The sequence below is a fragment of the Nyctibius grandis genome, chromosome 12 (assembly GCF_013368605.1).
Source record: "Nyctibius grandis isolate bNycGra1 chromosome 12, bNycGra1.pri, whole genome shotgun sequence".
NCBI classification, from domain to species: Eukaryota; Metazoa; Chordata; class Aves; order Nyctibiiformes; family Nyctibiidae; genus Nyctibius; species Nyctibius grandis.
Genome location: NC_090669.1, coordinates 8,877,854 through 8,905,208, shown reverse-complemented (window position 1 = coordinate 8,905,208; position 27,355 = coordinate 8,877,854). Strand labels below are relative to the sequence as shown.

The 27,355-nt window shown below is 38.1% G+C and overlaps 1 protein-coding gene across 4 annotated transcripts; it reads right to left on the bottom strand.

The window, feature by feature from the left end:
- Window positions 1-422: 422 nt before the first annotated feature.
- On the bottom strand, window positions 423-25,972 carry N4BP1 (NEDD4 binding protein 1). 4 transcript variants are annotated; one of them, XR_011049096.1, is made up of 8 exons: window positions 25,615-25,972; window positions 20,903-22,674; window positions 13,690-13,820; window positions 13,050-13,146; window positions 11,177-11,284; window positions 9,650-9,757; window positions 2,108-2,370; window positions 423-1,077 (listed from the first exon to the last, which is right to left on the bottom strand). XR_011049096.1 is itself a non-coding variant. In XM_068411517.1 (7 exons), exons 1-7 carry the CDS (start codon window positions 25,864-25,866, stop codon window positions 7,190-7,192), a joined length of 2,805 nt encoding a protein of 934 aa, XP_068267618.1. In that variant the 5' UTR covers window positions 25,867-25,972; the 3' UTR covers window positions 3,477-7,189. The 4 variants fall into 4 exon arrangements, 1 of the variants encoding a protein (XP_068267618.1); XR_011049094.1 differs by lacking the exon at window positions 423-1,077 and adding an exon at window positions 6,353-7,526 and having other exon boundaries at window positions 2,284-2,370; XR_011049095.1 differs by lacking the exons at window positions 423-1,077; window positions 2,108-2,370 and adding exons at window positions 3,341-3,407; window positions 6,353-7,526.
- Between the last annotated feature and the right edge of the window lie 1,383 nt (window positions 25,973-27,355).

The window sequence follows — 27,355 nt, the reverse complement described above, 5'->3', positions numbered from 1 at the left end:
TAAAATTCATCAATTGTCTAGCTGTTTTACTTGACATCGCAGTATTTCCACTGTATGCATAGAATCACATACCAACATGTATGTACAAAATTGAGCACACACAGTAGAATTCAGGGGCACTAAAAATACTTCGAATGCAATTAGTTGCACTGCTGTAATCCCCTTGGGTTTACATTCTGTGGTGAAAGAGAGAAACTGAACATGTCAGAGACACAGTTTTGTAACCAGACTCCTCCAAATACCAGAATACCCTACCACAGTTTATACTGCTTCACACAGCAGATTAGGTAGCCTTTCAATCTGCAAAGTAATTATTGTTTTAAACTGTATTTATGAAAATAACATGTCCTATACATGAATTATAGCAGAGCTACAAGCTTCCCAATAAAACAGAGCCATCCAGAACATAAATCAGGCCCAGATCTAAAAATACCATTGGGTGCAGCTACAAAATAAATCCAGTAAGAAAGGCATTCAAATCAAACACAGCCTGCAAGCTTGCAAAGCAGAAAGAAACACTGTCAGTATTAGAAAGATACTGTATGATTCATTGTTTTTCATGGAACTTTCTCAGGCACTTTCTCTGCTGTTGCAAAAGGCAGTTCCGAAAAGTTCTTCCAAAACACAAACTACCCTGATATGGCACTGAAAGAGAAAGGAAAAACAGCAGCACCAGCACTGAACACTAGGACTCGTTTGTATCTTTGCTTATTTATAACCAGAATAAAATTATTTACATTACATAATGCCAATCTTAAAACTTAGGGAAAAACCTCCTTTCAACAGTAAACTGTTGAATTTATCACAACAATCTCGTACTCGTCCTCACACTAGGAATCAGAGTCAAAGTCTCAGGACTTTATCCTGGAGAGAGACGTTCCATAAAATGTTAAAGGGAGGGAGAGGGGAGTGCCGCATCACTCACTCATAAGGGATGGTCCCTGTTATTTTCCACTCAAAACACTGCTTCTAGTTGTGTTTTTTCAGCAACCAAAGGTTGAATAGCATGAAGCAGACTTCAGGAACAGACTTCAAAGAAATAAAGATTGCAACATATGTATGTTCCCACACCAGCACCTAAAAAATGAACACATACACAACCAGGATACACATAAATGAAAGAAGACAAGTTCTTCAAGCAACATGTTCACACATGCATGCAGGCTCCAGGCAGTTTAAGGGAGCTTATAGTTAATATCAGATCGAGTGCAAAGAGAGAAGGCCATTTCCCTTTAAAACCGGGAACAAACAAAGTCCAAAAATCACACTGGGGTTCTGTCTTTGCTTGATTAACTAATTGTGTGACTTTGAAGTGATTCATCTATTCCTGATTAAGTCCAAGCACGAATGTTTATTTTGGCATAAAAACATAATACTTAACATTTTTCAGGCGTAGCTCAGTCATTCAGGACAAGAAAAACAAACCCCCAACATCTCTGCCCTCTGTTGCCGCAAACCAATCCATATGAACAGAAGCCTTGCTATATACTGAGGTAAGCAGACTGAATCTCTTCTCCTTTACTACAGATAGCTACAGTGTTTACACAGCATTTGCACCATTAAATCATAGCCCTAACAGGAAACAGATTTGATTTTCTCTTTTAGCAGTTATTTAAAAACAGAAGTACAGTCTTGACCTCTCTGACACCCCTCACTTCGTATGTAGCCCGCTCAGCACAGTGGGCTACCTGCAGTTTGCCATCTCAGTTCAATCCTAACACTACTATATCGTGTTAAGCCTAGCAATATGAAGAGAGGAGTGAGATTTAAGCTCACCTAAAACACATACCTACTGTGGAGCTGCCCCGTAGCCTGCTGAGGGCTTTGCTGTTACCACACGGTCTGCCACTGAGCAGGGGCTCGGCTTGTGCTCCCCCATCCCCTGTCGCTTTCCTGCCAGCCTCTCTCCCCTCAGTGCCTCGCATTCCTTCACTCTCAACCTGCCTGCTTCAGCTGCAAAATTGGGCCAAGGCACAGAAAACCAGCACAGCTGCTGCCCGGGCTGCAATACAAGCTCACAAAGCCTTCCCTTAAGCACCCTGTCAGTCACCAGCCCACCTTCCTGTTTCCTCACGCCCCTTTTCCCTCCCTCCCTGCCACACCTCACCTGAGGTAAAACAAGATGGATGCCCCCAGAGGCCTCATTTGCCACAGCAGCAGGGCTGTGTGGTGCTCATTGCAGGGTGGGTGGTGCTGGAGCCAGCTCAGAAAAATCTTCGCATCAGCCCTGTACATCATGTCGTGGTGGGATGAGGAGGGATTTACCAAGGAGTTCATTGCTGCGGTGAGGCTTGGGAGCTTGGTCACCACTTCCTTCCGCCATACTGAGCAGTTTTAGGCAAGTTGGTTCTTTCTTGTGTCTCAGTGTCTCTGTTTGAAAAATAGGAATGATTATGCTGGCTACCTGTGTGGAACATTTTGGTCGAGAAGAAAAAAGATACTTGTCAAATACTCTCCTTGGCAATTTTGTAGTTCCTCATGTCAAAGCCCTTTTCTTCCATGTTTTCCACCCATTAAAATCTAAGCATTGTCTCACATCTGTCTATAAAAAGAATGGGAATTATGTGATAATATTCACATTACAAACTGACCCTCTGCATGCTCATTGTCTGTGTTAAACAAAAGGCAATTTGCAATTATGTTGTTAGCTTATCATTGATCAGTATTTTTTTCATAGGCAAAAAGAATATGCAGGTACTTGCTGCATACCCAGCAGGTTACCTGCTGCCAATAGGACAATCTCTTGTCAGCAAACTCGTGAATGGACCTATGTAATGCTCCCGTGTGGAAAAAACTTGTTCAGTTCTGTAACAGTCTCTTCCTAGAGATTTTTACCTACTCATATTAAGGTTTTCATCTTAACTTTTTTCAATGAAGAACAGCTCTCCCACATATCACAGTGTTCTGTCAGTTTTTCATATTTTTCCTTTCTTCACACAAGTTAACATTAGGAAATAGTATTTTGCAATAAATACAACAGTATATTTCATATTTTTAAACTGATGTGCTTTTTCTTTTAGGTTCAGTCAACTCTGTCTTCCAAAATGATGGGAAAGGTGCCTGGAACACACAAGGCAGTAATACTGGTAGGAAAAAGAAGCCCAAACACCACATTATGGGACACACTGGGAAACACAATACAAAGACACTTCATGGCATTAGCTCAGATCCAGCAGGAATGACAAATTCAGGCTCACCATCAGTGCAGGACTTGCTTGCAAAACCATGTCACTCACTGTATGCTTCTTTTGCTAGCAGAGAACCCAATAATGTATCTGAAGTGTGAGCTGTCTGGGATCAGGAGCAATGCAGGAAGCAGAGTAGAGAGCTCTAAGATCATTGCTTAGACCTGGATCCTGCTGGTCCCAAACTGACAAATGCAGAGTACCTTGGGTATCTGAACTGCACTGTTTGTACACAAGGATCACAGCAGAATTAGACCACAGTCACACATTAGTTATCACACAGACAACTACTTGAATGCACTCAGGTGATTATGATATTTTATTGTTTTAGTATAAAGCTAGATTATACACATATCCAGGATTTTGGGTTTTTTTTGTCACTTATTGCAGGGTCTTGGCACTTTTTTACTATAACAGGTAAACTCAGGGCTGTTCTGTTCAGGTGAAAGTAGTTGTATCTACTCGGAATTATGAATATCTTACCCTACATTAACAGGTAAGTTCTGAGCAAGATCAAAGAAATATTCCTTTATCTTCCCATTTCAGTGGAAAGAGCAATAAACTGAAAGCTGTATTAGCGATCTATACTATCTCACAGAAAATTAGTTTATTCTAGGGATCAGGAACATTCTGGCTACATTCAGATTTAGACTTGACCTTTTCCTCTGCTCATTCCACTCTAAGCACTTTGTACAGATGATAAAGGAGAATCACAGACCAACTTTCTTGCATAAAAAAGCATATTTTCTTTGCCATTAAAAAAAAAAAACCCAAACAAAAAACTTGTTCTGTTGGGTCCAAGAAAGCTTTCTAGGCTGCTGTTTCATGCAGTGCTAGTTGTTGTGCGCTGAAAGAGGCTGTTTATGGATTTTTATAAACAGCCATACTTACAGTAGTAAGTAGGCTCATAGGGAACTAAGAACAAGTGAAAACAAAACTGAAAGACACTGATGGTTTTGTTCTAAGTGCAGCTGAGATGCCATCCTGGGTGTTCCTCCACCATATGGCATAGCATTGCAACAAGTCCAGTCATTTCCCTCAAGGGAAAACTGGAGCATACTGGTTATGTTTGTCATCTTCCCTGTTAACAGAGATGCAGTGTTTAAAACTCGAAGCTGAAGGGACGATAGAACCTAAAAAAAGAAAAATAGAAAACAAAGAACCTTTGGCCTCACTTGGTATCGTTTTACATGAACTTTGGTTGTGATAGTGCTTTAACGTCCAGCAATAAGTTTCTGCCATCAAAATCAATTAATTTGTCAAGTCTGTCCTCTATCTGGGAAAAAGTGGTAAGATTACAGGTTTTAGATAGCTACTATTCCCAGTTAGGCTTCTTGTGTCATGAAAAAGTAATCAGCTACTATTCTGCTGAATACTTGATGCTACTTTCCTCTTTAATTTCTTTCAAAGTGTATGTTTAGCACAGAAGTGAACAGCACATCATTTACTAGCATCAATACAGTTCCTTAATCCACTGCTAGCTAATGAAGAGTTTACATACTTCACCATGTCTCCCACATTAGATAGTCATCAACATGGTACTTATCTTTTGCTGTCCCTGCAGTGTCATACTCCAATTTTTATCTCCTTCCTTCCTTGTGACAAACAAAACCAAAACCATATTTCTTTATCTGCACTTCTGTACTGCACAGTTGGTTTCAGTTTTGAGTACACTAATATGCAAAGGAGACATGGAATAGTTTGTATTGCTCTTGGCCCATTTCCTTGATTCTCCTGATTGCCTCTAGAAGAGCTTATTAGGAATTAAGAAGCTGACCCAGAGTTCCCATGTCTTACTCCAATGCAGAACTAAGCAGAATTATCCAATTCACCACCACTGCCCTCCTTGGGATCCTATCCCTGCTAAGGAAAAGCCCTTCACTGGTCATAATTTATTTCCTTACTACTTATGATACCAAATCCAATCAATAACAACAGGCTTTAGGAACCTGCCTAAGTTTTTATGGGGACAGAACTTGGTGATCACATATTACTTAGTAGGTAAGCACTACTTCTTAGCAAACGTGCTGGTCAGAATGACTCTGCACACCTGACTAATGAATTTATACAGGAAAAAAAATTAAGATTTGTCTATTTGGATGTAGAAACATATTCAAAACCTTTCTTCATCCTCACTTGTATTTTTGAGATGCTGCAATAACTGTTTCTAATACTTTGCTCTTGCTGCAATCATCTTTCAGTTTGCTCCTGTTGAGGGAAGAGCAAGACTTTGCCTTCTGTTTCTGACTTCACAATACATGCGAAAGGGCCATGCAAGAAGACAGACTTCCAACACCCTCATTTCCTCAGTATATTTCAGCTCTTCTGCATTTAAGCAAAAGAGTGATTTCAGAACCCAGGGAACTCCTACTGGAGAAAGCCGCTCTTCTTATGCTTTAGGGTAAGGCTCAGTAGATCAGAAATTTAACATGGCCTCTGTAGCTCACATGTTCTTTACAGTCTAATTTAATTTTACTAATGTGAACACTTAGCACCAGAAACCAGTTAAAAGAAAGGCATAACAGACTTAAGCGTCTACAGAGACATAAACACACAGTAATCTTCACTTTGCTCCTGCTCTTGAAAGTGGTCCTATTGGTCCACTTTCATAAATTATGCTCCTTTTTTTCCACCTTACTTTTGGGATAGATCCCAGAACAGATTTAAAGGACTGGAGCTGACTGTTAACTGCAGAATATTAGCTCTGCACAAGACAGCATGCCATTTCTATGTGAACAGCATCACATTCTGTTAACAGCTTATCACAGCATTCAGATGTAGAACTGGCAGGGCAAAGGCAAACAGGAAACAGCACAGATTGTTAAAGACACTAAAATTATTCTGAAGGAGTATTGATGGTCAAAAGAATTTCCAACTTAAAAACCAATGTAGGTATCATCGATCTTTTAAAGCATCACAAATATCTTTGTTGATGAGAGCAGTGAATTTGCACTTTCTAACTGAAACCTGCCCTCTCCTAACTACTCCAGCATAGTATCCCTCAACCTGGATGAACAGGCAAATGGATTTTCTTGGTTTGTTTTCATTCCATGGGCACTAAGATTTTACCCATATATACAAAGCTTCTTAGCTGCCCATAATATCAGAAGGCTGCTTACTATCCATAAGTTATTCATATAATATACAATTTTATCCACAACACTTACAATTACTGTTATCTGTCTTGCATTTACTCTTTCTTTACATAAGAAAGAGCACTTCAGAGTAGGTCAGAAGCCGTCCTGTGGATCATTACAAACCAACGGATGTATAACGCCACCTTGTGACGGTACTTCAACAATACACCGAACATCCACTGCTCCCATACAGTGATCTTCAAACTGCTGCCCATAGACCCTTAAGAGTACAGCCGATTTCCAAAATCCACAATGCAGGCTTAAGGAAAGCAAGTTGATATATACACTACGTAGAATTCTTCTTATCTGAAAATATTAAAAGTGTCTGCTTTATTTCCATGGAGAAATACTTCAAAGTTCATAAGTGAAGGAGGTACTAGTAGAACATAGGTATTCTAAGAATATCTGTACTCTAGATACAAACACCAACAACGATATCTGACAGGTGCATTGCTTATGTTATAGCATGTTATGCATGTATCTGGAAAACATACATGAAGCTGTAAGAGTCACTTTTAAGCCTCTGACATGACTTTTCCTTTTTGAGGAAAAAGGGTTTTAAAAAGAGCTAACACTACTTAAAGTGATAACGGTTCCTTAGAACTGCTACCTATTTCATACGCAATTCAAGTGAAGCAGATTTGTTTTTTTCATAGAAAATATTACTACAAATTCATAGTAGCAGCAGTTTTTAATTTACCAAAAACTGGCATCTATTAGCAACAGAACATACACAAAAAATATCTTTGTTTATACAAATAAAATTAGGTTCTGAATATTCACAAAATAACATAGAGCAACATTTTTCTTCACTTTGATATTCAAAGTTAGTCAGATCAGTTGTGATATAAAAACTCTGTATAATATTCAGTCAAGCACCATGGCAGACAGTGCATTAAGATCTCTCATGAATGGATGATCAGCTAATATTTGATCAATCTTCTGTCTTTGCTCATAATCAGGAAAAATTTTTATCAGGGCTTCTCTGAGCTGTACTGTTTCTGAGGCAGATCTCTGTGGTGGAATTGCTAGACAAGCCTGTATGTCTGTTTCCTGTGGAAGCCATGTTGATGAACGATCACCATGTACTCTATTTTTAGGCTGTTGACTGCTACTGGTTGGTTTGGGGACTGGCATGAAGAAAGGTGTCTCAGAAGAATATTGTCCACTGCTCTGTAAAGCCTTTTGTGCTGACCGAAAATCTCTACGGAATAAAATAAAAATTTTTATTAAATTAAGGTAAAGGAGATGCTAGCTGTCTCTGTACCAACACAGAAAAATGCGTATAACTCCTATACTTCACTACTGCTCAGCTAGTTACTGATTGGAATCAATAGATAAGCATTTTTTTCAAAGTGAAACAAAACAGTAGTAATAGTTTTCAATTTGAATCTGGCATGACTAACAACATTAACTAACATTATGTAGCACTAGTTCCAATACACTGTGAGTACTTTACTTGGCAGAATACAGCAACAGTCAAAGCTTATTTTATGGAAGTATCAACATCTGCATTATTGAGCTAAATGGATAAAAAGATACATTGAACACATGTACACTGACTCAGAACATGTGCAAATACTGGCAGACCAAAGGGGCTTCCAGATGCTTCACAAGACTATTCCTCATCTACTAAATGTGAGCACAGCTCAGTCATGAGCAAAAGATCAAGGCCTTGTTTCCCTCATATGATATCCTTAATGGGGCAATGAAGGTTGTCAGCAATTTCAGGATCTGAATATTGTTCTTTAATTATTGAGATTTCATTTCAGACTTTGAGAAGTTGTTGCTACTCTACACTGCTAGCACAAAATTTAGGGCCAAGGCTACTTCAGATGCCACTAGATAACAGAGATGTGCACTGGAACTCAGGTTGCAGTCCATTCTCCTACCACTAAGGGAAACAGTACCGAAATCACACAGCTCTACTTTAAAAGCATTTAGGTTACACCGCCTCCCACTACTCAACATGTAAAGGCTCTCTAATTGCTCGAGATCCTCCTAGTTTCTGATCTTATTCCTGGTGCCATTTATGCTTTCTGCATCATTTAATTCAAGTAGAACAGACTCAGGAAAGGAATAAAATTAACCCTTTACACTGGCACCTCTTGTCTGTCTTAAACCCCATCACACACCCGCAAAAACCAAAGCCTAGTTCCAGTTCCAAGTTTACAGATAGGAAACCAAGCTCTTCTAGAGTCTTCTCAAAAGAGTCTCTTTACATTTCTACAATCATCGCAGTACCTCTCAGAACACACTCTGTTTTCACTTTATTTTTCTTGGACACAGGCAGCTAAAACAGTGTTCCAAATGACATCTTGTAAGGGTTTTATGTTAGAGCTTGAATACTTTCATAGCATTTCTCATTGCAATTGTAAACTGCACTTGCTTTTTTCATGTTGACATTACACGCTTATTTTCAAATCAACCTGTGACCTACTGGTATATATGTCTCACTTTCCTCAGTTGTTTTCAATAGCTGAGATTCCTGCTTATTCTTTGTAATAATCCTTAAGTACAGCTTGCCTTTTGTATTGCTAATTTTATTTACCTCACTTGTTTCTAGAAGCTCTCCAATACTCACTATCATTAGCATTTGTAATTCCGAAGCTGGTGAAAGAAGAGCAAAGAGCAGCTTATTTTCTTGTGCAAAAGAGTAAACACATTCTTAAATCTTGGCAGTTAATGCAAAGCAAATTCATACTTTGAATATATACACATTTAAAAAGTATAATGATCTTAAGGGAACAATATATGTTCATTATTATTTAAAGTAATGAATCAAATACTAATGCATTTAATAACAATGCCTCTCAAAAATCGTTTTATTAACAGTTCAGTACCCTCAAGTGTGAAGCGAAATGCCTCTCCCATGACAAAGAGTACCGAGTGTAGAGTGTGTCTTTTGTAGCACCTATTGTCCCACTGTGAATAAGTGATCAACCAAGGTGTTTTAAATAACATCACCGTAATTAACAGGATACCAGGCTACCGAATACCCAAATCACTGGCAGCTTTGTGCAGTGTTAACAGTTTGGTCCACCTTTTTGTGAAAACCACCACAATCAAATCTCAGAGGAAGATATTGTCCTACTTATCTTAGTTCTGAGAGAGAACTTGATTAGATGCAAATGTCACCAGCAGTTTCTGAACAGACTGAAGTAATAGGAAAAACATGTTTTCATTAAGCTACTACATCCTACAGTGTTCTTGCTTAATTTTATTGTACTATATAGATCTAAATAAGTGTTCAAGTGAACAAGGAAGAGTTTATTTCACATTTGAAATCGTAACTGTCTCAAACAAAAGTGAAAACAGTGCTTATACCTCGAACAGCCTTCACTTCGAAGGAAGTCATCTAATCTAGGTCCATTTCTTCCCAAAGGATCATCAGGAACCATAAATATGTCACCAGCAAAAGTGTACTGGAGCAGCCTGCAAGAGAGTTCTTTCAATATTATTTACAAACAATACAAAACAATGTATTACACCCTTGCTGCCCTTCACCTCTGTAACACAGGACAAGTTGCCTTAGAACAGACACTTCACACATCAGGAGGCACTGAAGCTTAACTAGTAACCCATTTTAGATACAACCAGCATTTACTGTCAAAACAATTTAATGGGAGCTTATGTGAACTGTTCCCATTACACTGCAGTACACTGAGATTCCTCCTTTTTTTTTTTTTTTTTTTTTTTGACAGCAAGTGTTGGATGACAGCAAATTTTTGCAAAGAGACCAGAGTGGAATTTTCTAGGTGATTAGAGAAGATTTTCTGGTTGTTCAAACTCCCCTTCCTTGTAAGGATCTTCAACCACATAGCTAAAATGCACATGTTATCCACAAAGTCATACAGCTAACAAACATAGCATTAGCTGTTTACAGTACGACACAAACAACCTTTTTTTCTGGAATCATTTTGGGACAGGAGGAAATCTACATTGGAGGAAATCAGTTCAACTAAAATTTGTCTGCGAGAATTTGGTATAGTGGAATTTGCCCAGAAGTAAAACTAATAGCAGATGTTAACACAAGCTCTTAAAAAACCACAGACTGAGAATGATATGCTACGTATTCTTGCTAAAGTTCTGTAGGAGAACAGAACCTGACTTGGGTAGAATTCACTCAAGAAATAGCGTAAATACCTACATAATTAGCCAACATCCATTCCATGTTCTCCCAGCTATGTTGTGAGAATCAAAGAGTTTTCAATTATTTATTTCATTAGACCTATACACACCCCAGTCACTGCAGTAGATGTGCCCTTGAAAGAGGTCAGAGACTGAGGGATTAGTGGGAAATTTGGGCAACAGAAGATCATACCTTAATAGTAAAATGACCTGATTTAACTGCAGGGAAATAGCTACAGTATATGTTGCAAATGTTCATAATTTTGTTTAGCTACGCTGATTTGTTGTACTACAGTAAAGAGTGATTGATTCTGAAACCTAAAAAGCGACACTGTATGTCTGCATCAGCTATCATGTCGCCTTGAAGAAATGAAATGTAAAACAAGAAAGCCCGCGAGAATGGACCGCAAAGCGTATACTCTTAACAGGATCTAACGCCGAGTTTCAGAAATGATATAGCTTGTCTGCTACACCAAGCTCCTATTTATGTGAGCAATTAACAGATGTACATTAGAGAATATAGGAATAATAGGGACATAGACTATTCAACACACGATTATAAGGCCATGAATCAAAGTGGTGAAACAAATAGTACTTTGGTGGGCTCTATCAGAATTGCATGACAAGAGTAATTAAAAATTTAAAAATCCCACACAAAGGTGGAATGCCTACAACTGGAAGGACAGACATCTTTTTAAGCTTTCATAGAAATCGAGTAATTACCTTTTTTGAATAATTTCTCTCCAGGCAAGTGATTCTGTCACAAATTCTCTGAAGTTATCATTAGTCACAATAACACCTCCAGTTTTATCAGCAAGGTGTAATAAAAACCTGTAAAATTCAGTTCAAAGACTGTTAAGATAGTCTGCTTCACTGAAAATTGTCCAAAGATCTAGAAAACTAAACATTTTACCATCTAAGAATAATCTATTTGCATTAAAACAAGCACTTCGATTACCACGAAGTTACTCTATTTTGACTCGCCATATAACTTTAAACAATGTTGTAGGTAGCATGCATTTATTTAGTGCAGCAGGGTCTTCATGGGAGGCTTTTTTTCCATAAAAAATCCACAAGCAAAACCCCCCAAAACCCATGGGATTATCAGATTCTGAAAGATTTGTACAGGTAAATGGTTTACTTTACAAAAGAGTACAGTATTTTCCAAAACAATACTTTTTTCACTCAGCATTAATGTGCATGTTCTGCAAGATAGTGTTAATGAATGTTAGTTGTTTGCTCTGTCAACATTTGTTAAAGACTGCTGCTACCATTTTGTTGTTAAATATATTATGACAAAAGGTAACTACTGACTTATTAAGAAAATCCCTTTTTTTTTTTCCTACTTGTCTGAAAACAAACTTCTTTGCCATTTGAAGCTATTTTAGCAAAGAGATAATACATGGTGTTCTTTTAAGGAAAAGTGTACATTTCTGATGAAAAGTGCAAATATGTTAGCACAACACTCCTTTCCACAGTAATCTCAACTATAAATAGGGCAACTACATAGTATTTTATATGAAATGCTGGGTATATATAGAATATTAGTGTGTAAACAACTCCAACTTGGCTGCCTTCTACTTTTTTTTTGCTACAACATTATTATTAAAGAGACCAGAGTTGCTATATTTTAACATGGATGAGAAATTAAGCGCAATCTATGTATGTTTTGCATATAAAGTTTTGCAATCAGGTACATGAATGCACAATCTAACAAAAATAGGAATGCCCATGATGCAAAAACTTGACCGTTTTGTAGTCAGAAAAATGAAGTATGAATTATTATTAGTAGGAAGGAAGAAACTGGAATCCAGGAAACTGTAGCTAGCTGTAAAAGACAACCTCAAAGCTGCAACTGCTCATCCATGCTGTTTGTGGAAAGCTGTTTGTGGAAAAAAGCTTAAGCAGCATGCACTTTTAACTGTGTCTCAAGACTGGGAAAATTTGGCAATAGCAATGTAAGCACAAGGAAACCCTCCCAAAACCCAACAAAAACCCTAAAGCTTACTCTTGTCTTGTTCACTGAAAGATGATCCCCACATTTTGAAGTTGAACTTTGGTGCTCAAATTAACTTGGAAATTTACTAGCCTACACATTGTTAGAAATACACTGCTCCAAATACACATCTATGTTTGCATGCCACAAGGGCATCAAGAAAAAAAAATTGAACAAAATAGTATCTGATCAGTAGCTGATTTATGCTAGCGCTCCCCAAACTTAAAAGACAATTCAGGGATAGACTGATGATCAGAAAAGCATTAAAACATTACTAGAAGACTAATTTCTTCCTCAGTGCATGTGATGACATTTGAAATGGATTAACTTTTTTTTTGTTAAAATTGCCATGAAAATTTGCCATTTTCCCTGAATTTCTGAAAACAGTATGTACAATATTATTAGAGAATTACAGATAAAAATGTTTCTTAGGACAGTAAAATAACGTAACAGATTTAGTTCTCGGTCTTAAGTTGGATGCACAGTGCTCTGTCCAGACAGGTTGAAGAACTAGCTAACGCTACCGCTTATGAAGTATTAAGCTTTTTCAACTATTAGTCAGATGTTCAAAAAGACTTAAATACTATGTATATTCCATACCTGTCGTCATGAGCAGCAATTCTTGCTCCTAAAACCATCCTTGCAGGGGTTAAAGACAATATTCCAACATCCTGGAGCTGCGTTAAGAAATCCTGCTCTGTTAAAACATGAAACAACTGTTCTTAAAAACAAAAAGCTTTCTTCTAAGCTATTTATAGATTTGACAATTAGTCTGAGATATAATTAGCAAAGAAGATAGGCTATTTTTGTACCTACTAATGATCTAGGGAATCCTGCTCCAGCAGGGGGATTGGACTAGATGATCTTTCGAGGTCCCTTCCAATCCCTAACATTCTGTGATTCTGTGATTCTGTAATCTACAGAAATGACATATCGATAGCTGAAGAATTGCTAATATTATAAAAATGGGGAGGAAGAGGTTGAAACTAGAAACTAAAGAGCAAACAAAAACCAAATCAAACAAAAAGGCCTCCACTTACAGCACCCCAGTTAGCCTAAACAGCATTTCAGACTGCCTCACACTGTATATGGAAACCAATTACTCATGCTGAGCCGCCAGACTGCTCATGCTTAACATTTTGTGAAGTACTCCTTCTCCATTCATTCTTCACAGAAGTAGACAAAGAAATAGTTACAATTTAGTTTAATAAAGAAAACATTAGGAAACTATTTCCCTCACCTGTAATGAAAGGATCACGTCTTGTTCTCCACTGTGGAACGAATACGGTAATATTTCTGTGGCCACGTTTCCAAAAGTAGTCAACAGCTATTGCAATTCCTCGACAGGAGAAGAATTTCCTTAGACCATGACTGGGGGTGGAAGAAAGAGAAGGGAGCTTAAATTCACTAGAGATTTACTATTACGAATACAAAGAAAACAGAACAAAACCTTGCAGAGTGAAGCTGGAAGTTACACATACAGCCTCCCCAAAATAAAAGGTAGATGGATATTATATATGAAGAATCTTGCAAATGGAAAGAGATCTTTAGCAAAAGATAATAGAAACATCTCTTTGCAACTTTATAGCTCAGTCTCCTTTCAGTTTCACGGGCACAATGATATTTGAGTAAATAGAAGTGTGTTTAGCTTTAAAAAGAGGCCAATGGTGATGGTTTCCGAAATCTAATGATGATAGATTAAAATGATCATAATGCAGTATTGTTGTAGTTCTAAATACAGTACCACTACAAAACAGAACACCTGTTCTGAATGAAGTTTTTGAACAAAGATTTTCAAAACCATGTATTTCAGTAGCAGTCTCTTTTTCCCCACATTTAAAAATATAAGATGTTCATTACCTGCTTTCGCAACTCAGTTAAGTGACTTTCCAGAAAAATCAGCAACTGCTTAATCTGAGTCATACAGAGATTGGAGCTGATGACCCTGTGAGGTCCCTCTCAATCTGAATTATCCCAGTGATCCTATATGCATATTTAATATATGGCAGGAAGTTCTCCCTTAGCAATTAACTGTCTAACCAGATTGAGAACTGAGCTTCAGGAGAATAATGGAAGAATCTTAAACTAAAGGACAGAAGACAGAATCAAAAATACCTCTAGAATAAACTCCTACAAAACACCTATTAGCACATCACGTAAAGCTAAATCCAGTTTTCATCCAGAAACTTTTCCCCTCGCATTTTCATAGATTAGAGGCTACACTTAGACAAAACAAAGATACACTTAGTTAGAAAAGACACTTAGACTGATTCAGAACTGATGGCCTGAACAGGCAAAGCATTTCTTACAGAGTAGTACATATTTGATCTTTTGAGTTAGATGTTAAGTCACTAAAAAGTACTTCTCATAACAATAAGTGATCAAGTGGTATTCGTATTTTAAACCAGTCTCACAGTTAATGTGCAATGGTATATTGTTAGCCTAATAGTAAGCCTTGTTAGTTTCGAATGGAATCTTATCTTTAAACCCCTAGTTTAACCTACCAGGAAATCTTCTGAACAGAGAGTTCTTTAAAACAACTCAATGGAAATATTTTACAGTGAAACTCAGCCTTTTAGTAGCATTCATGTATCCTTTTGCAATTTTTTAAACTCATTTTAAAATAAATGTATTAAAATATAAATCTAGTAAGGTTCTCTGGATTTGGAGAGGAATGTTTTACGTAGAAGGGCAGAAAAATTATTAAGCTACCTCTGAACTATAAAAGGCAAAAAATCTGACTTATTAACAGAGTTTCTGGAGAAAAAAAAAAATCCTGTGCTACACTTGCCCTAATAAAATTAAGTATTCTTGATGTCAAGAGCAGTCAAATAAAGGAATGCAATTGTCACAGAAGAGTTACCCCTCATAAGTCTTCTAGGTCATAAACTTCAAATGCAGCCATCATCCCCCCACTTTAATTAAGTACCCTATTCAATAAACTGGAAAACTCTGTTAAATACTTTCACTGTATTAATGGCTCTCAACTGGACTTCAAGAGATGCAGAGGTCTTGATGTTCGTGTTGAAAATTATGCCTTCTCTACTTATCCATTCTCCTGTTCTAGAGCTTTAAACCCACTGAACTACACAGTGCTGTTTTTTAAATGTTTTGAAGCCTAGAACAACAGCTCTTGACGTTTTGTATGATCAAACTCCTGCTCTGTAGCAACTTTTAAAAAAAAAAAACAACCCCAAAACATGCAAATAGAAGCAACATATTTAACTTTATCAAATAAGATGTAGAATTAAGGTGAGCTATAATATGAATAAATATGTCACTGCTAGATAAACAGAAATATGAATTGCTTTATTTGAGCTAGGTAAACATCTGAAGAACAGCAAATTACTACAGCAAGGTGGTCTTTCCAAGACATCCATCTCAAAGACTGCATCTATTCCCCAACTGCCATTGCGAATACTGGTTTTGGCTGTCCCAGTTCTTTAAAAAACTGTGAAGACCCTAACAAAGGTGTTTCTGAAGTTAAGCAAGAGATGATCATAAGCGGCACAAAGGACTAAACAGCAGGTTGCTTTCCAGGATACGTAACATTTTCCCTTTGGTTTTGTAACTGAATTAAGGAAAGTAGATATTGTTATTTACAAACAATTCTAGCAAGATATAATTCCATCCAATTATTCTTTCAGTCTGAGTTTCTTCCACATTTTAATAAAATTTAATTTAAAATTACCCAACAACTATCTGGATATTTCAGTCTGCCCTGAAACGCCTGTTTTCAGCACACAAAAAGCAGCAATTTTTAAAAATACTTGTTAGAGGGTTAGAGTAAACTCTGGACTTTCTCTCATTCAGTAAGCAAATTGAAAGTACAGCTAGCATTAATATATAAATGTGTCATTTTTACCAGGCTGCACATGTCAAGAGGAAAAATTTTTCACCTTCTTGCAGTCTTCTAGACGTAAGACACAAGGCAAGTAGTGATTCAGAAGCCCATTCAGCTTTAGTCCAGGCATGTGGGCAATGCATTAATACCCACCCCAAAACCACATGACACTCAGAGGTCAAAAAAAAAAAACAAAGCCAACATAAGCATGGAAGCAGATGTCTATCACCTCAAGGTACTGAGAAGTAAAACTGAAAACAATTCAAGGCAAAATTCAAAACAATTCACTTTCTAAGATGTAAGAAAATAATGAGGCTTTATTTAGCCAGAAGAAAGCTGCAAAATACCTACATTAAAAAAAAAAAACAGGCCCCCATGTATTGATTATTTAGTAGGACATTTAAATATCTTGATGGTTCTGCTATTTTGAGGCAATTCTCTGCCCTTTACTTTTCATAAGCAGAGTTTTCATTTAGTTGAGCAGCAGGAAGTAGATGTTATAGAACCATATTCGGGGACTGTATGTCAATGGTACCCAGCTACTATGCCCTACTCTAAAGTGGGGTGTGTGCACTCCAAGTGATGTGTAAGACAATCCATCGGGGTGCATGAAGGAAATATTAGAACTTCAGTAATGCACATACATAGTTGATAAATATACATATACTGGGGGTGCATGCTCAAAGATTTTCTTACTGATAGGGGTGCTCAATCAAAAGTAGTTAGGAGACCACTGCCTACAGTAGTCTCGAAGCCATCAGACAGACAAGCAGATGTTTATTCACCATCTTAATTCATTGGTTTCAGATATATTTGGTTGCTCTTAAAAAAAAAACCCAAAGACACAAAATCCCATAGATGAAATATGCAGACAAAAAAAACCTCTCCATATAAAAAAAAAAAAAGACAAAGAGGATGTAATGTATTTGTTAATTTCTACATGACCCTAACAATTTGCATTTCTCTTCCACTAATACATGTTTGGGAAATCATTTTTAAAAAGTTCAAGGTAGCTTATGACTCAGTTGTGACTTGCACTTTTACATCACTATTTTCTAAATAAGATAGTCTGAACAATGAGGAAATAAGTTTGCTTTAAAAACTATTTACTGTAACAAACCACTGTACTTCAATTAAAGCATTGTCAAGAGTTATGGATCATGACAGGCTTCCCCTTTAAAGTTAGCAAGACTATGAAATAACAGAAAACCTTAATCTATTAATTCCATTAATTCGCCACTGATTGACCTGAAAAGTGTTACTGTTGCCAGTCATAAGGGACTAGCTCTGGGCTCTTTAACCTGGGGAAATCAATTTATAAGGATGATCAGTTGGTAGGAAAGATTACATGTTAAGAAATCTTCCGACATTCCTTCTCATAAACAGAGAAGGTTACTTAGATTTACTTTTGACACCTTGTCTGTGCTATAGAGACTTTCTGGACTAACTGCAAACATTTCTATATTACTAGGTCCTTGGTTCCTTAACTGCATTTGAAGGTAACCATGCTTAAAAATGTATGTTTTGTTCTGAATGGGGAAAAATAGTGATCTAGCAGGAACACGTGCAAATACATAAGAGGCTTGTCAAAAAAACAGGCAAAGTGAGATATATTTTTATATGAATTACATCTCAAACATCAGAAATATTTCTGAATGAACCATATGTCTAGGAATTTCAAGGTATCATCTGCAAATACTGAGGTATCAAAATAGAAATCATCAGCTAGGACTGTAAATAAAGGGAAGAAGTTAAGATTGATTCTCCAATTTGCTAAAACAAAATTAACAGTTCTACTAGCACTTCACAAAAATAACAGAATTTATTATTTGTTATCAAGTAAAATTCATACGTATTACAGAGAAAAGAGAAGTATTTACTATCCCTAACAATTGAGTAAGTTTTGCTGCTCCATGAATTTTAGTGAAATGTTTACGAGCTACAGTAGATCTTTCATGACCACGAAAGAACAGTATCTAAGGGCATCTTTATCTATCTCTGTGAAACTAGAAGCATACATCCCTTTTTTTCCCCGGCCATTAACACAACTGTGTGTATATGAACATGCAGATCTGTGTTTACATAGTTACTTCTGGGAAACTGTACCAGCTGTCAACTGTCTGAAACATTAAATTAATTTTAGGACAGACTTCAACATTATTTTCTCCTAGTACATAACACTTTATTTTTTTTTTTTTCCTGGAAAAGTTTCTTTTTCTTCCCCTAAACAGCATTTACGCCCATTCTTTTGGGAAGCCTCTTCATCTAATAGCTGGAAGTAGATGACACGATACATCTATTTAACCAGTTAGATGTGCTTTTCTCAGCCTAAAAGCATCCTACAGAATTCATGGTATCACTGGTAGTACTCCGGCCTGTTCTTAGAAAATATCCCATTCAAGAATTAGTTACAGCTAAATACAAGATAATATAGCTGATATGAGGCTCTTCAGGATTTCCAATCTCCAAGATTAAACTATTCTAAAATACAGATTTTAAGTGTTTAAGAAACACTTAAATAGCTTAATCTTTTTCCACTTTGCCTGGGGATACAGATGATCTTTCTCAGAATTACTATTGTTTTGCTTAAAGTACTCCATTTTGGTTCTGGCAGCACAGTTTCAGAATGAAAACTAATTTCTGTACTTAGAAGGGTTTATGCATGTTCAGCAGAGGAACTCTGAATGTACCCAAAAAAACTTAAATAGCAAGTTCTCATAGTAAGTTTAGTCTTACTTATTGTTACATTGACGAGTGGAGCAGAACAGTCAGTCAGTTTGTTCTTAAAAACTACCACTTCCTTATTCAGGAGAAGAAATACTGCATTTGTCATTGCTCACTTTCATATTCCAAAACTACAAAAAATCCCATAGCAAACACTGACAAAACCTTCTGACATGCACGCTTGCCAAAATTACTTAGTATAAAAAGAACAAATCCAAGTCTCTTCCTGACTAGAGAACAGCAACCAATTCAAGGATAGTTTTCATCAGACAAATGTTAAAATGAACCAAGTGAAGCACAAAATTTTAAAGAGTTAGAGGTTCTAACTGATTTTTGTTATTCTAAAGTTATAACAACCTTTTTTTTAAAAAAAAGAAAAAAATTTAAATTGGCAATGCCCTCCAAAGTTGTCTACAATAGAAACATTGGGGAAAAAAAGGAATTAGAAGATATTTACAATAATGGAAAATCCCTGCATCATAGCCAATGAAAGGGATTTCTTCATCTTTTCAGTATTAACTGTGCCCATTTCATACAGTTTGTTTGCATGGTGCCTTGTCAGCCAATCTATTAAAATTATCCAACAGCCCTATAATTGTCTACTACTGTTTGCATACATTCTTTCAGGTATCAGGAGGAAGAGGAGACAAGGTGTGCGCACACATACACACGGTTCCCTATTCTGCAAATTTATGGAGGGGGATGGAATATTTTTGTTGCATGCCTACATTTGCAAAAAGTAACAGGACCCAAGCACTCGTGTAGTGTTGTTAAAGGACAATACGTTACTACTATATAAGAACCTCTACTTTAAAATTACAAGACACTAAGAGCAAAAGTAAAAAAACAAAACACTTTACTCTTAAATTGATGCTAAGTCAACTTCTTTGTTAGGTGTGTGCAATGCAAATTAAGTCTCATGCATAAAATTGCTTGCAACAGAGCAGAGCTCACTGAAATTACTTCTGACTGATGTGTTACATCGCACTGGAGCACTGCTAATTCAAAGTAGGTTGCTCTGAAACGGCACAAATCAGGCTTCAAATTTGACCATTGCCTAGTAAGAAATGCTGTAGAATTAATTGACTTTTCATTTTGAAACATCTGGTTATCAAAAAGGATCTCATCTGCCTCTAACGTATATCTAGTTTTAGTTTTCATTGCCTATTCTGTTCCAGTTTTTTTTCCACAGATTATTTTAGTATTTGGGCTTCTCAAATCTGAGCTACCCATTTTTACAAATTCACAAATTTCTACCAGAGCTTGAAAGCTAAGTCTTAAAAGGCTTTACAGAAAATATTTTCCAGAGTATTTCAATTACCAACCAATTTTTAAGTCAAAATCAAAGATTTTCCTTATTCCATTTTAACCAGTTATTGCATTTGTTCAACTTCAAACTATGTAATTTTTTTTAAACCAAAAGTAAATTCTACAAGAATTGTTTCCTGATAGAATATCCCACAACCACACTGTTCTAGCTGGATTTGTGTTCTGAAGTTTAAGCGTCATATAGCACACCTACTAAAAACTTCTGAATTTTCTTCTATGCACAGTATCTCAACAAAGAATAATAACTCCAAACAAGTCAGTCACAAAATTGAATGCTGCCACTAAACGGAGAATAAAAACTATCAAAATTGCTATGCATTGGAAATTAAAATGGCTACTGTCAAAGTCACATAATTTTTCATTATCAAGTCTTACCATAACTTACCAATGCAGCCATTATCAGTAGCTGAAAAACCCTGCTATGTACATGGACTGTTGGTCACAAAAAAACTAGCTAGCAAAAACTTTATACATGCCACAGCAACCTTAGTCCCTATTTCACGTGAAAGTTCATTGAACTTTTAATAAAGAGATAGCTGAAAAGAACAATACTTACGAAATTGCAACATTGCTTCCATCAATAATGATGTGCTTTAAATATGGTTTCCCGGGTTCATTTTTTAACTCTAGTCTGTATGGCTTTTTCAGAGAGTCCAAAAATCTTTGAACTCCAGTAACTGAAGGATCAGGATGACGTCTGTGTGGTCCCACTGTCTCTCTATCAGGATCTGAAGGATGTATTTGTGAAGACAATACCTCGCCTGGGATAGGATTTTCAGAATTTGAGGTCTGGGAAAGGCGCTGGTTGAGAGATCTCACTTTAGCAGAAGTGCTGCAGTGTCCTAATTGGTCCTCAAAAACAGAATGACTATTCTGCACAGTTGAGGGCCCGGCAGATTTTTGCTGAACTGCAGTTTTAGTCTTAGTTGAGATATGCGTCACATCTGAGCTCCCTCTGGCTACAAAATCAACTTCTCTTAGAACTCCAGACTGTACAGTGTTGAAAGTTACACCACCATCAGTTTCTATATCACTTGATTTTGAACTGTGATTCTTACCAGGGCAATAAATGTCTCTCTGTTTATAGCATACAGCTGAATTTTTACTGGAAGGAGAAGCAGGTTTGCATACCAACATATGCATTTTATCTTCTGCATCAACTTGCGTGCTTGGTTTATCTCTTATGTTGTGATACTCGTTTTTTGTCTCCTTTGAAGTATGACTGGATTTAAGTGGACTTTTATTGCTAGAAATGCCTTTGTCTTCTAGCTTTTGTGAATTATTTGCATTACTTCCTAAAGGAGGATTGATAGTTTTAGGCTTTTGAGATGACTGTTCATGTTCTTTTTGAAATTTTAAATTTTCCTTTTCAATTTCTTCTAGCAATGTTAATGGTTCCACAGATTGTCCTAGGATACCAATAACTTTTTCTACAATATTTTTGGAATATCCCATTGTTCTGAAAAAGTTCACAAGAATCTTATATTCCATTTCCTCACTGATCTCATCCCCCTCTTTAAGGTAATAACTAGGATCATCTGATTCACTGCAGCTATCAGAAAGATCAATAACTGCATCCCTGTCTAAAGGATTACTGTGTGAGGCAGATTTAACTTCCTGATCATTTTCCAAAGAGAACTGCTTTTTAGGGAGCCTTTCCTCATCATCAGAAGATCTTCTTTTACATGACTGCCTTTCTTTAGGTACCACTGCCTCTAACAGAGGCACAACATTTATGGGAACAAAACTTGGTTCAGGAGCATCGGAAAACACAGTGTCCATCTGCTTTGTAAGCTCAGTTACAGGTGTCCCAGCATTGTTTCTGGCTTCCTCGAGAGCTGCTCTTCCATCTCTGTTTGTAGCGATTACTTTGGAGACTTTGTTCTGTAAAAGCTCTGTTGGGCTTTCAGAACCTGTAAGATCTACGATATCGCTCTCCACTTCACAACATTCAGTTTGTGTGAGAGCTAGGAGTTCTCTTTTTAGTGAGCTAGGCAAAATCAGTAAATCCATTGTATATTTATCTGCATGTGCTTCCACAAATTGCCTGAATTGCTTTTTAATCTCTGATTCATTGTCATTTAATAAGCTTTCATTATTCTCAAAAAGCTTCACAAACTGCTGAACATGACTTTGAGCCATAACAACAGCTTCTGCACCCCCCTTAATACTGAGCAATCCTATTTCCGGCACTGTTATATCAGCACAGGTATCCTGAATAAGACTGTTGAGAAACAGGCTCTGTGCACCAACAAAGATGCAGTGCATGTCCTTTGGGTAGTACTCCTTTTCTTCTAGTTCAGGTTCACAGAGTCCCTTAATATACTCCTAGAAGGAGAAAAAGACAGCAGAGTGAATATTTGTGAAAAGCTAACATATAAAGTGAATTTTGGTTACGTCAGTAATGGACATTAGGAAATAAAGCCTGCTTAGCCTAAGAAATGTGAGAAAGTAAATACTGTCAGTAAACTGGATAATAGAGATAAAATTAAAATATCTGAAATCATCTTTAAATAGATCTCATAGAATGCTAACTTTCTTTTATATTGTACTGTTTATAAATAAATTCACTTGAAACTGATAGTAATAGAGTATTTAAGTTATAGCTCAAATAGTTTAGAAGACAAGTCAAAAGAGATTTATTTTCACATCCCTATTCTTTGGTCAAAGAGAACATACACTTCATGAACAAATGCCTTGCACTAGAGAATTCTACCTACTCCATAAAACTGAACTTCTAAAAACAATTTCTAAAGAAAATTTCCAAAGGTTCATCACAGCAGTAGCTATCCTATATTTTTAAGTAGTTATTATGTGTTACTTATTCTATACTTACTACTAATAAATCAAGGACATTGAGCCTGTGGCATGGCACACCATAACTAGTAGCCACAGTAGCATCCATTAAAAGATACCTTACAGAAAAAAGATATGCCAAAAACAAACGACAAAACCACTGTCTGGACTCTGATAGATTCCCTTATTAACCAAATAAAATACTTGTATTTTAAAACTACAATTGCCAGAGCACCTACTTACAATAGGTATATAACACCAAAGAAAAACACACTCAAAAAGCTCAACAGCAAACCAGCTTTCCACATGAGGCTTTGAAACTCAGTATTTTTAAAAGCAGATGATACTGACAAATAACTGAGAAAACTCCAGGCTCCAGCTAATTCTGTGTTCTAGAAGTTCAGGTTTGTAATGGATTTTTTTTAAAAAAAACCCTCATTGCTATTTCTGCCACCTAGAAGTTACTATAGGTAAATTCACTATACTACCTTGTTTTAAATGTGTCAGAGTTCAGAACTCTGTCAACACAGTATGCTATTTCTTCTTTCAGGTAGCATTATTTTTCCCCCAACTATCTCTTTCTGTGCTTAAAAATCTGTAATGTAGTGAAATCAGTTTCTAAGCTGCAGTCATTGTATTTGCAGACTCCAAAGTACACCAAATTTTATTATCCGTCTTTACTCTCTGAAATTAAACTTCTCTTTTAAATGGAACTGAAAACCAATACAAGGGAATGAAGAACATAACACCACTTCCTATCACCTCTTGAGTTACATCACCACAGATTGCTTCAAGACCATATTAGCACAAACTGCTTCTGCAACAAAATCCACAGGATTACCTTTCATGCCTTAGTCATCATATGACTGATTTTGCAGAGCAACAGGACCATAACATAATTAGAAAAAAGGATATTAAAAGTCTGGGAAATTTTTTTTCTTTACATTTACTAAGCAGCACTGAAAAATGAATACATTGCATGTAAGTGATGAATTAAAACATAAATTGCTATCACCAAACCTTTTAAAGGAAGACAATAAAGATGTACAATTGTTTGTACCTTCTACTCAATAATCCTTCCAGATAGGATCTGAAAACTGCTCCACATCTAAGGGAAGTCAAGTCTTCTGTAACATTTAAAGTATTTGGAGTAGGAAACATTTTGTGTGTTATTAAGAAAAGCAGCAATTATAAAATGGAAATCGTGTGCTGTTTGTTTCAGACTTTAATTTTCTGGAAAGAGGAAAGTTGTACTGCAGCTGCCTGAAGAAGAATAGCTGTTTGTGCTATCTGTAACAGTTTCTGGAATCTCTGAGCTCAAAAAATAAGCGAATTGGTTTAGAGTCAATTTCAGAGTCAAATAATTCAAAAACCTCAACATTCATAGTATTTTCCTTATAAGTCTTATGCATTACCCAGTTAAGGAATTAAGTTTTTGAGAGTGGACTGCCAAGTCTGTGAATTAAGTCACAAAATACATGCTAAGGATCCCCACTAATATATATGTGTATTTAGACAAACAAACAGACGGACACAGCACCCACATATCGAGATTTTAGTTTTGAAAGCTACCTTCAGCCCAGCTAGTGCTCACACTACCATTCTCATCACATGATTCAAACAGATACAGTTGCCAGGTCTACTATAAGTAACAGTAACTTAATCATTCCTGCTGTGCCCCTCCAAAAGTTAGTTGTACAAGAGATTTAACAAAATAATTCTGTGAAGATACTTCACAGCAATGAGTCACAGTCAGAGGCACAAACAGCCTAGATGGCTCTCTCTTCTAACGTGTTCAGTGTGCGGTTAAAAAGCACGCTATCTGCTCCAGCAAACAGACTGGTGAAGCAGTCTGGATCTGCCCACTTTTCCACTAAGGAAACACTAGCTCTGTTAAGCTGTTAGTGAGAGCTTTGGTAATAAGCTACTAAACGCCACAAAGTAAGTTAAGTCTGTAAAGCAACTGTGAAACATGGCAACACCTAACCAACTCCGAAAACTTTCCCAACTTCGGTAAAAAAAAGGAGAGCTATACATTTTAATCGCGTTTTATAAACAGAACTTGGCACACTCTTACAGGTGTTAAAACCCCTCAGGCAGCCCCAGGCAGACGGCAGCAGTATTTCACAGTGCGGTGGCCGTAACGCGCTCTGCAATGACGATGAACTTTGCACTTCTCTGCTGAATTATTTCTCTTTGCTCTCTACGCTTATGTCACCACCGCTGGAGACGCCCTGGCACCTGGAACACACCTATTTGCCAAGGCAGCACCGTTTCGGTTTCCTCGTGAAGCACAGACTGTCTCCCCACCCTTTCTTCCTCCCACCCGCACGTAGCGGCCCCGAGCCGTGCCCCGGCCGAGAGGGGCCTTCTCGTACGCAAACACGGCCCCAGTCTCCACCCGGGTGACCGAAGCCTCGACGACACGACCGGACACCACTCCCCCCCTGCCCCTGCCCCAGCCCCCCATACCTTGGCGCTGCGCACGGCTTTCCCACCGCCCGCCAGCTGCACCCAGATCCTCGAGGCGGCGGACGGCGGGCCCGGCGGCGGGATGGCGGGCCGCCAGTCCCCCTGCGCTCCCAGCACGGCCAGCCGCACCTCGAACAAGCCCTCGATGCGGCCCCAGCTACCCTCCAGGACGCGGCTCTTCTCCGCCGGGACGGTGAATTCATCCACCTCCGGCCCCGGCTGGGAGCCGCGTGTTGCCCGGCGAGCTGCCATCAACGCCGGCCGCGCCACCCCGCGCTCCGGCCTCCCATCCCAGCGGGCCCCAGCACAACAACACGGGCAATCCCCGGGCTCCCTCCGCACAGCCCGTCCACGTCATCGGCCCGCGACAATGGCGCAACCACCCCGCGCCCGGAGGCGGGGAACGCCCCTCCGCGGCCGCGGCGCCATCTTTAGCAAGGGCGGCGAAGCACTTCTCCTTCGGGCGGGCGGCGCCCCGCCTTTCCCCGGCATGGGCGGCTTGTGGTTGAGCCCGGGGCGGGGCTGGAGGCCGAGCCTTCTGGGTTTGCTCCGGCTCGCGGCTGCCCCTGCAGCCGTCCCCCTGCAGCCGTGCCCCAGGCGCCCTGAGGGGCAGCGGGCGGCTCCTCACAGCGCCCCGCGCGCCGCCCTCAGCTGCTGGCGCCAGGCACAATCCACACACTGTTCTCTCCCCGCCTCGCAGGCAGGAGAAGAGGCTCCCGCCCACCCGCGTAGGAAAGGAACCTTTTTTAACGATTTCACAGCCCAGAAGTTTGGTGTTAAGATACTGTTGGCACAGCCGTGTTCTGGTGTCGTCGTCTTGGATTTCATTTAAAAAGAAATGTAAGTTTCATCCCTCGTGGTCGCAGGGGACAGAAGTGTAGTCCCCATCCCCAAATCCTTAGCTCTGCTAGCTCAGAAAACAGAGAGGACACATTTTTACTGAAAAAAAAGTCATAAAGCAAGACGTGAAGGATAAGATTAGCCCTTAAAAGTAGCTCTGTGACTTTTGAATGCCTGGAGTTGACAATACTGACCAACTTGTACAAAGGATCTTAGTTTCTTTTGTCTCTTCCCATCCTAGACCTGGGTAAATACCTTCCAAGTTCCCCCTAGAGTATTTGATTCCTACTTGTTTTGTCCATCTCTTTAGCATCACTGTGAAGTTAGTTTTTAGTAGCTGCTCATTAAATACAGCCTCCTAAGGGAAGATGAATATTTTGTGGTTGTGTATCTAAATGCACCTATTTTGTTTTAATCTACTTATACGTTACAACAGGAAAGGATTAAAATAAAAATATAAAATACCATTTTTATAAAGGCACTTGTATCCCTGTCTAGAAACTATTTAACCAAATGAGAGTTTGCAGTTCTTAGCACATCGGAAAATCACACTAAACGCTTACATCCATGTATAGCTATATACATTTTCCTATCTGAATTTGAAGTGTTATATCTTTTGAGTCCAATACAATTTTTGTCTGTGGCAGGGTAAAATGGCAAAATTTACATCTGTGTACACACACTGAGTTTACACACATACACACATCCTAAACAGGATAGGGTTTTGACTATGAGTGTCATATTCAAGAAAGATGCTGTACGTTCCTGAAGATAAAGTTTTTCTGTTTTTGTTGTTTAGACATATGCATTTTGCTTTCCCATCAAATTATTCTACAACATTCACATGTGTCACGGTTTAAAGCTGGGCCAGCTATTAACCAGGTGGCAGATGCTCTCTGTT

Coding starts and splice junctions, on each gene's coding strand:
- N4BP1 (XM_068411517.1), bottom strand. CDS start 25,866: ATGGCAGCTCGCCGGGCAACACGCGGCTCCCAGCCGGGGCCGGAGGTG. Junction 22,675..25,614: donor AAGCCGTGCGCAGCGCCAAG/GTATGGGGGGCT, acceptor TTCTCCTTCTAG/GAGTATATTAAGGGACTCTG. Junction 9,758..11,176: donor AGAGAAATTATTCAAAAAAG/GTAATTACTCGA, acceptor ACTCTCTTGCAG/GCTGCTCCAGTACACTTTTG.